Source organism: Paralichthys olivaceus, chromosome 13 (assembly GCF_024713975.1).
Source record: "Paralichthys olivaceus isolate ysfri-2021 chromosome 13, ASM2471397v2, whole genome shotgun sequence".
NCBI lineage: Eukaryota > Metazoa > Chordata > Actinopteri > Pleuronectiformes > Paralichthyidae > Paralichthys > Paralichthys olivaceus.
The window spans coordinates 15,797,089-15,813,927 of NC_091105.1; the positions used below are offsets into that span (position 1 = coordinate 15,797,089).

Here is a 16,839-nt window from a genome sequence, read left to right on the forward strand (position 1 = left end):
TGCAAAGGCTTTGTGTGTTGTTTCTACAGGAATGTCAAGGTGCATTGTCTCCAGACAAAGACATTTAAAACTTAATATGGTGCAAACTGTATACTTAAAGCTAGGGTTGGTAATCCTGGAAAATCTAGCACGAGGCTATGCAATCGATACATCCCATCTGCCTCTCATCAACGCTCCACCCCCAAAACTCATGAAATAGCTGGAAGACGATTTTTCTGTGACGTGCTCGCTAACTTCTGGCTGTCGTCTCTGCTTCAACGGTATACTGTATGTCTCTCTTGTATGTCTTGTGAAGACTCTGGTTGCGTACAGTGAGAGCACAGGCAGGTTGGGCACAGGTAAGCAGGTCGATAACTGACAGACAGGTATGCAGGCAAATCATTCAATTCCGTCTGAATAATATGATTGTGTTTATTACACTCCACTATCAGTACGTGAAGAGGATTTCTACAATTCAGACAAAAAGTGTTGCAGAAACAAATTACCAATCCTGCTGTTAATATAAATGGACTGTATGAATGAATATAGTGCTTTTCTAAATCTATCGAGCACTCAAAGCACTTTGCACTACAAGCAGTCACCCATTCACACACACATTCATACAATGCTATCATATGCTGTGCTTTTTCTATTAAAAACATTTTCTGTTCACACATGGCACAGTCATCAGTGGCAGATTTGGCCTCAGTATCTTGCCCAAGGACACTTTGGCAAGTGCACTAGAGGAGCCGGGGATCATACTACCAACACTCTGGTCAGTGGGTGACCCATTGTAACTCCAGAGCCACAGTGTATATACAATATTGACCATAAATATCTCATGATTTCACATTTATAATAAGCAGACACAGAAGAAAGTTCTTAATGTGAACGGTTAGCTTGGGTATATGTGAAAAATGCTACAGGGACCATTTAAGTACTTTTGGACACTGTATGCATTTTTATATACATAACATTTTGAGAGTTAAAGGACTTTTTAAGAGAGGGGAGGGGGGGATCTGTGTTTGAGGACTTTAATAACTGCATATCCGATGGCAGAATAACACTCTATACTTATATCATCAAGCCTCTCAAATATCTGTGAAAATGTCTACGCTCACTTGATGTAGCTGGATAACAGGGAATCAGGTTGGGAATAAACATGTGGGACTGTGCTCAGTAGGATGATGTCTTTGACTGTGTTTTAGCCAAGTTTTTTACAAGTCGTTAACAGCTGTTAGAGTCACTTTAGAGAGCTATTAAACTGTAAGCAGAAAATTACCGTTGAGACAGGACTTTGATGAATGTTATTCATATTAAATACAAAATTTGATAAATAGTAGCATTAGCAATATGTAATAGCATCTGTTTTTGTGTCTTCTAGGTTTCCAGTCTTTTCAAAGACGGGACAATAGGAGGGAACATCAATATAGTGATCGTGGGTCTCGTTCTTCTGGATGAAGAGCAGGTGAGCATCCCAAAGTCTGTCAGTAGTGTCAGGTGAAATCTTCATATTTTCAAAATGCCACTTTAACAGCACTGCACATAGACTGTATATCAAGATGGACAACACAACTCCACTTCCTCTCATTATCCAAAAGGCATTTGGAACAAGTCTGCTCAACTGGACCTCGCTACCGTGCTCAACCAACCACCAGTCTCAGCTGTCAATCGTGAAGTTTCACCCCAGTTTTATAGCATCATATTACTAAATAAAACCTAACAACGACTTGTCATAACAAACATCTTTAAAAGAGAAAAAAAAAATTGACTTGTACTTTTTACACTTTTTAATCTAGCCCAGGTCCCATCCACTAACATAGAGGAGGTGGGATTCATAACCTATACTGAAGCCAGCCACTGGGTGGTGATCGAGACCCTTTAGATTCACTTTAGGGATGCAGTCATGTCATCCATCTTTATTTACCCTGCATGGCATTGAATGATGGCTATAGATTTTTGATGGGGTTGAAGCTTTTGAAAATTTCTCACACAAGCGATATAGAATTGTTCATGTCAAAGAATATATCACTTATAATATACATCCTTACTTTAACCACCCTTTTGTTTGTTAATGGCGACATTAGGGGGCCTGGGAAATAAGAATTTGGTTGTGTATTTGTTTTACCTGAAGGTCCTGATCCCTGAGGTCTGTCAGAGATTTTCCCGGAGTCGTCCTAACAACTAAGGACTTTTACAGTGGTTAATTATAGGGTATGCATTTCCTGGATGTTTGCCAGTTTGAGGAGGGAAATTCTCGTGGAGAGCAGGCAATAGAAAGACAGCATGAGAAAAAAAAAACATAGAGCGAGGGAGAGAAGGATGAAGAAATAGGTGAGGTACTGTCAAGTGTAGAGCAGGTCAAGGATAATGGATTCAGGTTTCTATCCACCTGTGATGTTAATAGAGTTCAGTTTTCCCAAATAAGAATGTCCACTCGTACGTCTTCATGCTGCCTTTAACATTCAGACAGTTTGTCTGTGATAAATGATAAATATCAAATTTTGCCATATGTCATCTGAAATGTGTCTGTCTTTTGATAAGATTAAGCAAAAACTACTAGTTAGAGTAAAAAACTGACTACAAGTGATTGTTCTTGAAACTTGGTTGAAGGGTTGGGTATAAGCCAAGGAAGAACCCTTTAACTATTTTAGTTTATATTTTTATTCCCTCTTCATTTAACATTGTGAGAGGGCCTTTTTCTACATTTTGGAGAATTATCCAAATAATTCAGACCTCTTTATTTAAAAATATCTATGAACATGTGAACTTGTAAGAAAAGTTGATTCAATATCAATGTGCGCATATGTAATATGGGGTGTCAAATTGGTTATCGTCTAAGGAGAAGGAGATTAGGTGACGTGATTTCATTTGACTGACTTTTTATTTCTCCTGAAATCCACACTCTGTGCTCACTGCCTGTTTTCCATAAGGACAACATTGTTTCTCTCTGTCTGCCTCATTTTATCTGGTTTATCTACTAGGATGGCTTGGTGATCAACCACCATGCAGACCACACACTGAACAGCTTCTGCCACTGGCAGTCCACTCTGGGAGGCAGAGAGGGACGCCACCATGACCACGCCATCCTCCTGACGGGACTTGACATCTGCTCCTGGAAGAATGAACCCTGTGACACTCTCGGTATGTCTTTATTGCCTTGTCCATCACTGAGCTGGTCAAAAACATGGAGGAGGATTCTACAGTGACAAAATGTCTAAAAGTGAAATTTGAGTAAACACAAAAGAAGTAAGGGCAAATGCAAAAGCTCCAAATATTGAAAAGTGGCACTTTAAGAGGGTTTTACATTAAATTAACTAATTCCGACACATGTTTGCCAGCTGTGTTTATTTGTCTTTGTTTGTCTGTTGTTCTTGATAGAAATATATCATTCATATTTGCTGCCTGTGTCTCTATGGGAAAATGCCCCTGTCTACTGTCACACGGTGGGACCCAGGATCACACCCGTCAAACCAGATGTTAAAAAGATCTGCAGCCTTCAGATCTTTTCTGCTCCACAGTATCACATATGGAGTAATATAAAGTTTGCAGCAGATAAAAAGAAAAATTCATCAGCAGAGGGGGGGAAGGATGAGTAGTCCAGCTTGATTGATTTATCTGGAATTTGACCTCTTGAACTTTTTATTTATAAGATGCAGAATTATAGAAAATAATGCAGATGCAACAATAAAACAAGTTTAGAAAATGAAATATGCTCATCCTGTTTTCACATCACAGAAAAGAGTTCAGCTACTTTAATCACACACACACACACACACACACACACACACACACACACACACACACACACACACATCCCTGGAGTCAGTTTTCTTGAGTGCACACCATCTAACAAACTAACAACAGCTTGTTTGTGGTAATGACTGTGCCAACACATTGTTGTTTTCCACACTGTGAGAAAAACGGCCATTTTGTGTCCCACACACACACATGCACGTTCTCACACACACTCCCCCCCACACACACACACAAACCCAAGCCTCAGCATTGACTTCAAAGCGTTGAGACTAACATTAGCCTTAACCATTGCCCAGTTTAAAGGTATTTGTGTGTGCATGTTTTGTGTGTGTGCAGTCTAATAAGAGTTAGCTTGGACTAATTCCCATAGGCCAAAGCCAAAATTACCATTAGTGCTACCAGTTGAGTTTAGGGTTAGTGCATAGCAGCCCTAGCCATCAATGTTTGCCTCCATATTTCAAAACGCAGTTGATAATATCAATGATCTACCTCTTTTTGGACACTAAAATGTGAGTTCTCACAGTCTCTCTGCCTCCTTATGTACATATGTAGTATCATTATTCAGACTAGTTATGTACATGGGAACATTACTTTAGGGGTTTTACACTCTATAGCGAATGACTTAAAGCAGTAAAAATAACATAACACGAGGCTGAATTCTCCCCCAGGCACTGAGACAAAAACATTATGGGAGGCCCCCATGGGAACAACGGAGGGAAAGTGAACAGAAAGAGAGTCGCACAGTTAAGGGAGCTGAATATTAAAAAGGGAGTTTAATGGAGGAGGAGGCATATGAGAAAGCAGTAAAGAAGAGGAATGAAGTGAAAGGTAGAAAGAGATCTGGGGATGTTCCCACAGAGTCTCATATTTTAACATATGGAGGGATTTTTACCAAATTATGGCCTGTTTGACGTTTCTTGGTTTTCCACTGATTTCATGGTCATGCTGGACCTGACTGATCAAATACTTTTTTGGGATGAACAAACATTATTGTGTTTGAGTCCACAAAACACTTCTGGAGTCTCAGGGGTTAACAGTGTTGCAGCCAAAGCGACCCCTTCTTCAGACATAACAAAACAACAGAAAAAAACACAACATGCCTCCATACTGCTCATGTGGTTTCATCCAAGTGTCCGCAAGCCCTGATATTCATATTCTACTTGAACAATCGTCATTTACACTGTGTTTTAAGCCTAAAACCTAAAGGTTCACTACTGGAAGTAGCGGATGCTAGTGGATGCAGCAATGCGAACGCGCACCCTACACGTGGCTTTGGGCAAGAGTGTGTGTGGGTTTCCAGCGTGGCAATGAGAATGTGAACGCGCCTCTGAGGAGGATATGAGAGGACATTTAGGCTAAAACCATGGTGCAAATGACACCGAATGAATTTTAATTTTTCTGTGAACTATCCCATTAAGAGGCAACCATTTTAATGTGAAATAGGAATAACAGAAACTGAAAAGGAAAACCGAAATCATCAGAGTACCACCCATGGGCTGCAACCGGTCTAATATATGAGGATGTGGAGGAGAGTGGTCCCAGCAATGCCTGGACAGTGGCCGGCTTGGCCCTGTTAAGGCACGCAGTTGTACACTCAAGGGATACTGTAGCACCGGCAGGACGTCATCCAAACAATGGAGGATCAAACAATGAAAGTGTGGGATAAACAAGATTGTCAGTTTTGTCTTTACTCCAATAAGGCCTGCCAGCAGTGTCCTGCATTGTTTTAAAGTGAGGGGTAAAGAAGTGTCCTCTTTGAGAAATGTCAGGTATTGGGTACTATTGTGCATCCTAGTAACTCTTGACATTGATCCAAAAACTCCCAAAATATGTTTGTCTGATCAAAAACTGTGATCTACAATGTGTAAAATTTGCATCACCGGTTTCACAGGTTTTGCTCCGATTAGTGGGATGTGCAGCAAGTACCGGAGTTGCACGATTAATGAAGACACAGGCCTGGGTCTGGCATTCACCATCGCCCATGAATCTGGACACAAGTAAGGGTTTCCATCCCTCTCAGGCTCATGATGACATACAAAAACTGATGTGTGTTCATTAAACATGCAGTAAGATTGAAGAAGGGACATATGTGTCTATACATTTTGTAAATGTTTGTTCATTTGTATGTTCAAAAATTCGCTGCCTAATCCTCCACGTCCATCAGTAAGGAAAAGTTAGGACTTTTGACAGACACATTCATATGGTGCAGCCTGTTTTTCTCCTGCTTGATCCAAACATATGACAATGTGCAATGAGACAGCATAACACACGTTCTTGCATCTTTACTTCTGGTTTAAAGAAGAACTGAGTTTAAGGTTCCTCTATTGGTTTTTAAAGCACTAAATGCCCATAAATACCTGAGCTACTATCCGAGCACCTTTCCACTCCCTGATCTCTCAGACCCTTTGATCAGTTACTAGTTGTTCCTCGGTCGAGGTTAAGTGATGAAGGGGATAGTGCGTTCACTGTAGCCACCCCATGGAACAGCCTACCGTTTACACTGAAGTGCTCCCCTTCTGTCAACATAGTTAATGTGAAACCAGACTCTTGTGCTTCTTAGTGTCCTTAAGTTGTTTTCCACATCACAACATTTATTTAATTCGATCTAATTTCATTATTAATTTATTTTTATTTAACTGTCTTCTTTTATTGTCCAGCACTTTTCTCAACATTTTAAATGTGCTTTTTAAATAAAGTTGACTTAACTTGAATATGAAGTGTCATTGCCATAACTGAACCATATTTAATATTTTCCTTCTTTTCTTAAATCCCCCAGTTTTGGAATGGTCCACGATGGTGAGGGTAACGTTTGTAAGAAGTCGGAGGGCAACATCATGTCCCCTACATTAGCCGGCCACAACGGCATCTTCTCCTGGTCTGCCTGCAGCCGCCAATACCTCAGCCGCTTCCTCAAGTAAGCAGCCTTTCTTTTTTTACCATGACTGCTTTGCTTTTGTTGTGGTGAACAGCGCACACAGAGTTGATTTAAGGAGCATTTGTTGTTAATACTGACATTTATGGGCAACCCTGCTTTAAAGACTCTTATTAAGTTTTCAGAAAATAAGGGGCTGCATCACATTCATGTGGCGAGTCAGGAGTAAATACTCATGCCAGCGTTTGTTATGTGCTCATGCAACAAAAACAGAAAGTGTCGTATCAGTTTGTAAAAGAGAATTGTTTAAATAAGAGGGTTCCCATTTTCTTACGCATTGTGTTTATTTCATTCAACATGTGTTACTGATAGATGAACATGTCAACAGCAAATACATCAGTTCCAAATGGCCGGCTGTCCAAAGAGAGCCAAGTGAAAGACTGCACTCATGTTAGAATGATTATTGGACGGGCTTTATTTTGTGAAAGCAAAGTCAAACAGGGCGGCAGTGTGTGAGGCTGAAATATACAGCTAACATGGCAACAAAGCAGAATGATATGTGGTGCCGCTTTTTTTCCTGTAGGTGTTGTTTTACACGATCTGAGGGAAAGTGTGTGAGCGAGAAAGTTGTGTGTGTGTGTGTCTGTGTGTGTTCATGTGTGTGTACATTTTTCATGCATGCAGCCTGCTCACCTAAGTGAAAAAACAAGCACCATGGACGTAGCGTCTAAGTGTCTGTGTCCGTGCGTGTGCGTGTGTTTGTGTGTGTGTATTTGAAACCAGATAGCCCAGAGCCAGTGCCCTCCACTAAATTTACCAGTGTGTTAACTGAACTGTCAGGTCTCCGCGCTCAGAGTGGTGGAGACAGACAGTGTATTTCCTCGCTGAGTTATTAGAGCTGGAGTGACCTCACCCTTGTTAGACCTGTCAGCCTTATATTAAACTCCCATCACCCCCCCGAGGCCATGCGGAGGGGGATCTCTGCACTGCTGAACCAACCGAGGGTCATTCTTCCTGTAAAATCACTGAATGATAAAAAAAATACTGTATGTTTTCCTAATTGCAATCAACAGAATGTTATCATAGTGAAATATTTTGGCTTAATATGTCTCATTGGGTTAACTGAGACTACATGTCGCTATCGTCATCTGCTTTGGATGGAAGAGCTTTGTCAGCCAACAGAGTTCTACATCACACTCACTCACCGCTCTCTCTCCTCGATCAGCTATGACTGAGAGCTCTGTGCCAACACTGTACAGTCAGAAGCTTTATCACAGCTCTTCGTCATGCATAACATGGATGGACAACAGGGGAAGCGGAATTTCCTTAAAAGCCACTTGGATTTGTTTTTGTTTGGTGAAGGCCATTAAAAAGTTGGTGAAACATGAAAGGCACAAGATTTCTCCTGTGGTCACATTTGTTTTCCCACAGTCTAAAATAACACATAAGGTCAGAGTTTGATCTAATGATCCTGATAAAGTCAACATCTCAGTGTCTCTTGTAAAACTTTTGTCTTTATGTAGAGTTAAATTTATCAGCTGCTGGCTTCACCTGCATGTTTACTTTGGTTTTGAGAATATTATCAATCATCTTTCTGAATGACTCTTTTTTCCGAAAATATTTACTTAGTCCTTCCATTTTGGCAGTGGCGGATCTAGGACCCTACTAAAACAGGGGCCATGAAGGGGCCAGTTACAGTATAAGTCCAACATCCATGCACAATTCCTGATTTAGTGAGGGCTGCTGCACACTAGAGAATAATCTGGCCCATTTGAGACCCGATTTTCCCCTTCTGATAATTGCAGGAATGGGTGGACTGCCCAAATAATAAAAGTGTGAGGGGTTTGAAAAATAATTTTAATGGTACGGATTCGGAAGCCTCCCTGAATCGTAAATATCTATATCTTCTATATCAGAAAATAAAAATTCTCAACAAATTATCATACCTATTTTTATTGTTAGTGAGTGATTTGTTTTTTTTAACAGGACAGGGGCACTTAAGGGGTTAAGTTTCAGCTGGGACCAGTGCCCCCCTGGCTCCACCTCTAGCCCCACCACTGCATTTTGGTGAAGCTATTTTTGTTAATCCGTCAGTGATGGCTTTAAAGCTTTTTTTAAAGAGATTTATTTTGGAGATAACATTATTTTTCTCAGTTTTATTTATGAAAGATTTAGGTGCCAATCCTTGGATTCAGGACAAAACGTGTTCAGAGAGAAAACTGTCCCCACGCTCGAGCTTTACCCACAGACAGTTATAGTCAAGACTAGGAGAAAAACCCATTAAAAATCTCATACAGCAGTTTATCAAGTAGGTCCAGGCTGTTACTTTTGTCACTGTTCATCTTGCCAGTCTTGTCCTTGGCATTTGCCAATGAGATTTATGAGACTTTCTCACTTGACTACATGACATGGTTTTACTGTTTTTGTGTTTGATTTATCAACAAACCATTTTAGTAAGAAAATGATTTGTTTACTTAATGTCAGGAAGAGATGACTCAGCAGATCTGCAGGGAATCCTATGAAAACAATGGGTGCTTCACAGACTCCTTATTTTTATCGGCAGCAGATGATTATCATGGGTCGTTCAGTGCTTCCAGCTCACATCAGTGCCATCGGTTAATAACCAAAAACCTGCTCTAAAGGGAATCTGACCTTTTAATCTAATGTGTGACTGAGTGCCGGCATGCCCATGAGCCTCACTCGTGTGCCTGCTGATGCTGATGTATTTTTCAGAAACTCAATTATGTGAATAACGCAGGACATCAGAATATTACACTTGCAGAACAGCCATTGTTCTCTGTAGACACATAGGACCCATAAAGCAATGAAAGATCACACACACACACACTCAGACACACATTTATTCTGCTAAAGCGATCAGGACCACTCACTAGCACGTTGAACCATTCCAACATATTTTGCCTTTTCATGCTCTTTCCAGCATATTTTTGTATTATATTCCCTGGGCCTACTGTGTTTAAGCTGTAAAACATCTCTGTATAGTAACCACTGATATCAGTTAACATTGGAAACCCCCTGCTGGTGTTCGGATATGAGTGATATGGGCAAGGATATATTTTTTTATGTCTGTCATAATTGAGTGTCTGATGCATTAAAACCATTACTCTCCGGCTTTGAGTTTGGCAACTTGTTATGTCTCCATGGCAACACTTTAGGGTACTCTCCAAAGTGAGGAACAATGGAAAATAATGGACTGGTGCTCGGTGTTGTGGAATTTCTTGGGTGTGCAGCAGGGAGGCTTACATATGAGCTACGTCACGTTAATGAAGCGTGGCACTGAATCACACATCTGACCGTTGCATGCATGTTATATATCACTGAAGTTGTTTTAATATTAATGATTAATGTTACCCCTATATATTTTTTATTTCCTCTCTCCTTCCCTGACCTTTTTACCTGCACTCCCCTCTTTCTGTTGCTTTACTCATTCCCACTTTTGCTCTCTCCCTCATCTTTCCTCGCCTTTTGTCTTTTCTTTTCTATTTTTTTTTCTCTTCTCCTCCAGTTCCGCCCAGGCCCTGTGCCTATCAGATGAACCCAGAGCAGTCAAGGAGTATCCGTACCCCGAGAAACTGCCTGGCGAGCTGTACGATGCAGACACGCAGTGCAAATGGCAGTTTGGGGAGAAGGCCAAACTCTGCACCCTCGATTTTAAGAAGGTAAGATTGATTTTGGACGTTTTTCAAATGAAAAAGATCCCGTACCAAGGTTTTGTCACTACCCCCATTGGCAGCTGCTTAATTAGCACTAAAAAAATCTGAGGGCAGTCATTTCTTTGGAAAAACAGAGAAAGAAATCGAGGAAGGGATTCAAAGAAAGAGATTGAGGAAGAAAGAAGAATTAGCAAAAAGGAAGAAAAAGAGAAAATTAGGGTTAGATGGCCTCGTGCATACACAAACACATGAATGCATACTTGATCTCTCACATCCACACCCACACAAACACACACACACAACAACACAAACTAAACTGGGAGAGTTGCAATGCTGCCCATGGAATACTCACTGGGATGGATGACTATATATACACTGGAGCATCGCCAATGGGAATCTCTTCTTGTTGCTCTCCCATTGTCTCATTACTGCTGATGTTGTTTGAGATGCTCTGTGTGAGTCCTCACAGGATTTGGATTGCTTCATTCTTTTATGACATTTTAAAATGTTTTAAATTACTGATGTTGTTGCATCTGGATTAGAAATCGTCTTGGGTCCAAACATGGCAGCCTACCTAAACTTCATCAGAACCAAAGACCTGTCAGAAAAAACCCTTGTCAACTCCAAAATAAATTGGCCAACATCCTTGCCTCCAAGTGGCTACAAAGCTGCTCCCGTACATGCACAGAAGTCTGGGCATTTCCCTGAAATTATCCAGAGCGGGCTGTATGTGAGAATGCAAATGTCTGAGTCAGTTGCTATGGATATTTCCCCAACCTTTTCTTGCCAGCCCCCTTGTAAAATATCTGGAAATGAGAGGTTGAGGTCGGGCCTGAATCGTTTTTATGATGTGCTAACCAAAATAATTACTGTGATCTGAAAGAAATGCAATCAACTTTTTATTTAAAAATAGAAGATCAACTTATCATAACGTGCACAGACTCATAAATTGAAGCAATCACAGTGATCAAATATTCCAACCAGCCTCACAAAGGTCAATAGATGCTCATATAACCATCATCATCATCCCCACCAAGTGACCTTCATTCTGCCGAATCAATATAAAGACAAATAAATATAAATAACTAAATAATACCCCACAATATAACCATTACACCTTGTATCATTACCAAAAAATAATATTCAGCTTCAACTCATCCATGGCTCCTACATCTGGGTGAGCCCATGTGAGAATACAGCAAGAGCATTTCCAGAAAACACAAAGCGAGCAAGCAGGCGTGTCGATGATGTTTCTAACACACAACAGATGCAAAAGGGGTCAATGTCCTGCCTCCTCAATGCTGTTCCCAGGCGCCAACGCTCATCCGAATCACCAGAACCTTTAGCGAACGGCAAACTCTTCTTCGTCATGTCTGAGAACTGTGAGACTATAGCATATGTGCAGTTACTGTAAGACCTAAAGTTACTAGACACATTTCCCTTTTTGAATATGTTATTTTGGTTTTCATTAAAGATCATGATGGAGTATGATAACGTTATAAAGCATGTTAGCATATTTTGAGAACAAGGGTTGGAAATGTCACAGAGACTTGCTGGATTTGAATCCATGATATTGACAGATGGTATCCTCCTTTACTCTTCTGAACACTGAAACATCCTTGCATTATTCCAGCCATAAGACATCAGAGAATTACTCCCTCATGGTTTTGTTTTTGTTCTCACGTCTCATGTCTGTTGATGCACCTGGTAGCGGCAAGGTGCAGAGGACCCAAAAATCCCCAAGCAGCCCTCACGCTCACTGTCTTTCCAGACACTTGTTACTCATAAAAAAAACCACTCAAGTATCAGCCTCAGTGGTGCAATTCATCATGTAATGAAATCATTTTTCTTGGAACTTTTTGGCAGGCATTGTCAAGATAAGGTACCAGTGGAGCGGCCAAACAATTCTCTCCACGGCGTTTGTGGTTTGGTAGAGCTTGGTTACCCTAGCGAAATGCAAAATAATAAGTGTGGGTGTTTTTCCCCTCTTTCTCTTTTTCCTCCTCTCCTCACCTCTCCCTGTCTCTCTTTATCTTCCGTCATTCGCTCGCTCTTTGCCATTTTTTAACTGCTGAAAAAGTTCCTGAGCTACCAAAACAGCTGGACAAATACAGGCCTTGGGATGAAATCCATGGTGGCTCTTGGCAGTGATGAGCTGAGGCCGAGGTGCCTGTCAGCATCTGCACTGAGTTGTCACAATCTGATATAGTCATTCAGAAGGTAATAGAAACGATGGTAACATGCGGGCCATGTTTCTCAGGCAATGCATTCAGGGAAACCACCCAGCGTTCCTGCAGAATCTTTTGGACGACTGCTGAGAAACACAATCATGACTTTGTGATTTACTGGTGAGGCAGATGTGCCTCATTAATGGATGGGGTTATTTCTCCTTCTCTTAATGTCTCTATTTTATATATATATATATATATATATGTTACAGGAACTGGAAGGTAAAGACAATGCAATCAAATACTAATTGCAGAAGAAGCTTTTCATTGAATTTTCTCCATCATTTTGCAACAGAAACAATGGATGTGCATGATTTAATATCATTGATTCATTGCGTCGCCTGTGGAATAATTCCTTGCAACAGTTGGACAACATTTCATGTATTTTCCTCCTTTTTTTCCCTTAAATGTTGTTATCCTAGCTACTGAAGCATAAATATTTGGGAGATTCAAGGTTCCTGCACACTGTGAGCTTGCCAGACGGTCATTATTCAGACAATTCCTGGTCCCCCACTTTGTATCAACATGGCTGAATGGCTCCCAAGAGGCAAAATAACAATGCAGTTATAATTTATTGTTCTTACCAGCGCTAGTTTGTTTACAGATGTTGTGAAGAGGACGCTGATCATCCCTCTTCTAAAATAATCACTGTCTCATGCAATTTAACATTTTGTCTTTCTCTCATGTTGTTCCAGGATATCTGCAAGGCTCTGTGGTGTCACCGTGTCGGGAGGAAGTGTGAGACCAAGTTCATGCCAGCTGCCGAAGGTTCTGCCTGCGGCCCAGATATGGTGACTTGACATCTTCCTTTTTTTATTGTGTTTAGATGGTGAGTCTGTCTGTGTGTGTTTAATCTCAATCTTAATTTCTAATTTCCTGGTTAAGATATGAATAGTGGTTAGGTTAAGGTTAAAGTGAGGGATAAGGTTTTGTTTATGCTGTCCACAATAAATGGAAGTCATAAAAGTCCTATTGAGTATAGTTGTGCAAACCTGTGTGTGTGTGTGTGTGTGTGTGTGTGTGTGTGTGTGTGTGTGTGTGTGTGTGTGTGTGTGTGTGTGTGTGTGTGTGTGTGTAAACACTTTAATAAACTCGTTAGGACCTTTCTGGCCATTTCAGGACCAGTAGTCCAAATGAGGACCAAAGCCTAATAAGGCAAAAAAAGGTTTGAAGCCAAGTGAGACTTGGTTAGTAAAAGGTTATTTAAAGGTTAGTTAAAGTTAAGGGATGGATAAGAAATGGTTATGGTAAAGTTACCTCAGCCATTGTTGCCTTTAAAAAGTCAAATCTATTTTAATACTTGGTGTTGTTTTAATTATTCTTGTTTTTATTTATGATATATTATAAGGTGTTCTTGGGTGACTAGAGAGTGAAATAAAATGTAATTATCATTATTGTATGCCTTGTGAGCACGGCTACTGTACAGACTGGACATTACAGTAATTTGCGGGAACTGATGGGCCAGTTCGGCTGGTTCTAACCTCAGTAAAAGTGAAAAACGTGTGTGGAAATATAAGCAATGCAACAGTTAACATTGGTATCAATTTCCACTGTGGAAGACTGCTCTTGGTGAGCCAGCGTTTAGGATTAGGAGACCTGAGATGTCTGTTACATTAGCAAAGGGAAAAAGCTGTTTCGGCTTAATTAATGAGTAAACAGCTTTTAATGCCAACATTGATTATATAGCAGTAAGAACTTCTATTTCAAGCAGCTCCTTTAAGGTTTGCCAGTGGTTTAGGTTTTGCTGTCCACAATGATTGGAAGTCAATCCAATGTTCTAACAAGTATAGCTGCACAAAGTTGGATGTGTTTGTGTGGTTATGGAGGAAAGGGGTGATAAACATGCAGGCTTTGTCATCGCAACAGTGGAATCACATGACTGGCGTGAGAAGCTTTATACTTCAATTAGACTTTTATCCATCGCTTTTGAGCCAATTCAAGTGGTCATGCCAATAAAGTTTCTAGCAGGGGGATGCAGCTATCAACTTCTTTCTGCAGGATGAAATTAAACAAGTTCACCATCTTTTCAGGAAGTTGAGCGACCCTTTAATCATAACATCCCTAAAAACTTGTTCCATTTTTGTCAAAGGAGCCAAAATGATTCTTGGAGTTAATATGCCTTTGAGAAAATCTTTTCTTGGTTTGTCAAATGAGGACAGCATGTTTTTTCATTTAACTCTTGCCAATACATTGCTCCATGGTAAGGTCTAAACAAATAAATCCGCAAATAAAAAGGCACCAAACAAGAGTCTCTCACAAGGTTTTGTTTGGTGAGAAAATAACCTCCAAGAACAACACTGCTCAAAACAAGAACATTCAACATGACTGTTTTCAGGTTCCCTATAATAAAAATGAAAGTTTCATAGTTGATCATTGATACTAATTGAAAGAAAGGTGGTTTCATCCTCAGTTTGCTCTTGGGCAAGACACTGAGCACCAAATTGCCCCTGGTGGCTGTGTCAGTGTGTGAAGCTATATAGTGTAAAGTGCTTTGAGTGGTCGTTAATACTAGAATACTAGAATACTAGAATAAATGAAATCCAGTAATCATCCATTTATAAAATAAAAAGCAGGAATTTAATATCATTACTATATAAGAGGTGTTATAGCTTGTCAGGAGATGTCTTATGCACAGACACATATACACACAGATACACATTCAAGCAATACGTCTATGGGCTTTACCCTGAGTGATTAGATGGTGATATTTTATAAGGTGAACAGCCTTGTGGATAGAGATATTAATATTAAAGTATTATTTACTGAGTATTTTATTGCTGTAAAGTGCTGATACTTCCACTCAGCTTGTTTCAAGACAAAAGCCCTTGAACTGTGTGAATCTGCATGTCTTTTAGTGGCGTAGTTTTACACACCAATGTCATTCTCTACCAGCACAGACCAATAAAAACATCGTTAAACTAAGTGAAAAGTTTGACTTTATTACGTTTTAGCTTTGAATTCATTTAAGTGCTGCATCAATAAAAGCCTTCCTCTTGATGGAGGTATCGTGGTCGTCCTCCGTTATTCTATCTCGGGGAGCAGCTGCAACTGGTTTGTTGCTGACATGGCGAAAATATGCCATCGGGGCTGGGGCCAAAAAGCAATCTGTGCTCTTTATTTATTCTTTGTGTTTTTTTTTCTTTCTCCTCCTTCTTTCAAGATGATTCTCCCCCAAGGCTCGTTCTCTCTCTTACCCCCTCTCCCCTGACAGCCCCTCATCGGCATTTGCTTCTCAATATATTGAACTTGATGGTTTAATCCCGCCCTCTCTCTCCACGGGACAATTAACTCAACACAAACAATGACAGGCTCACTTAGGAATCTGTGGCACTCAGCCGCGAGGGGAAAACTGAGGGGAAATCAGCTGTTCTAGTTCAGTCGAGGAGCGCGAGATTAGCTAGAGGTGTGTGGGGGGGGGGGGGGGGGGGGTGTGCGTGCTTGTGTGTGCTTGTGTGCAGCTCATGAACACACAGTGAGATCAAGAACAGCTGAACATATGCCCAATATCAATTCTTATTCATGGCTGAGTTGTGTGTGCACTCACTGTGTGTATGTTTGTGTGTGTGTTCACTACGTATGTGTTTGTGTGTGTGTGTACTATGTGTGTTTTGGGTGTGTATGTTCACTTTCTATGTGTCTGTGTGCACTGTGTGTGTGTGAGTGTGTGTGTGTGGCAAATTCAGTATATTGGGACTGATGTCATCTTGACACGTACATATCCAGTTCAGTGCTGTGCCAGGAAACAGCTTGTGACATAATGTTGCTTTAAGAGAGTTTAGATTCCGTGTTCTCGTGTTATATTAAAAGATTTTGAGCGAAGCACGGCTCATTTTGCAACACATGATTGGCTGGTTGGTTAATGACTCTCTTTTTAAATACATACAGTGAATAACTCAGTAGTAAGAGCAGCCCAGTCGCTTCATGCAGCGCTGATGCAGTTTGATATTCCTCACGCTGCCCTGCCTGGTTACCTCATGGATCACATTTGGCAGCGTTTGTGAGTGGAAAGCCGTTCCGTCTGGGTGGCCCCCCTGCATATTCCCCAAAAAGTCTGCTGCAACCAGATTGTGAAGGAAATTCTCCTTGTCAAATTGGAAGAACATGGGAAAAATATCAAAAAAAGCAGTCAAAATCTGCCTGACCTGATACACTTCTTTCAGAAAGTACGTAGAAACCACATATAAATACTAATAAACAAGACAGAACGAGGCAAATACCCCACCCTCGTCATTGATTTGCACTGGAAAGAAGTGAAATTATCTCACTCCCTTGGCAGATATTTATTGTTTTGCCTCAGAACTCAAATTGTTTAAAAGGATGTTTTTCA

General features: G+C 40.6%; 1 protein-coding gene across 1 annotated transcript in view; it reads left to right on the forward strand.

The window, feature by feature from the left end:
* LOC109631937 (A disintegrin and metalloproteinase with thrombospondin motifs 16) overlaps nucleotides 1–16,839 on the forward strand; it is a 56,798-nt gene that overhangs the window by 18,840 nt on the left and 21,119 nt on the right. Inside the window, exons 6-11 of the mRNA XM_020091012.2 lie at nucleotides 1,364–1,447; nucleotides 2,964–3,123; nucleotides 5,630–5,735; nucleotides 6,515–6,652; nucleotides 10,137–10,290; nucleotides 13,208–13,303. Of these exons, the coding sequence (XP_019946571.2) occupies nucleotides 1,364–1,447; nucleotides 2,964–3,123; nucleotides 5,630–5,735; nucleotides 6,515–6,652; nucleotides 10,137–10,290; nucleotides 13,208–13,303 (738 nt within the window). The remainder of the gene's footprint in view (nucleotides 1–1,363; nucleotides 1,448–2,963; nucleotides 3,124–5,629; nucleotides 5,736–6,514; nucleotides 6,653–10,136; nucleotides 10,291–13,207; nucleotides 13,304–16,839) is intronic.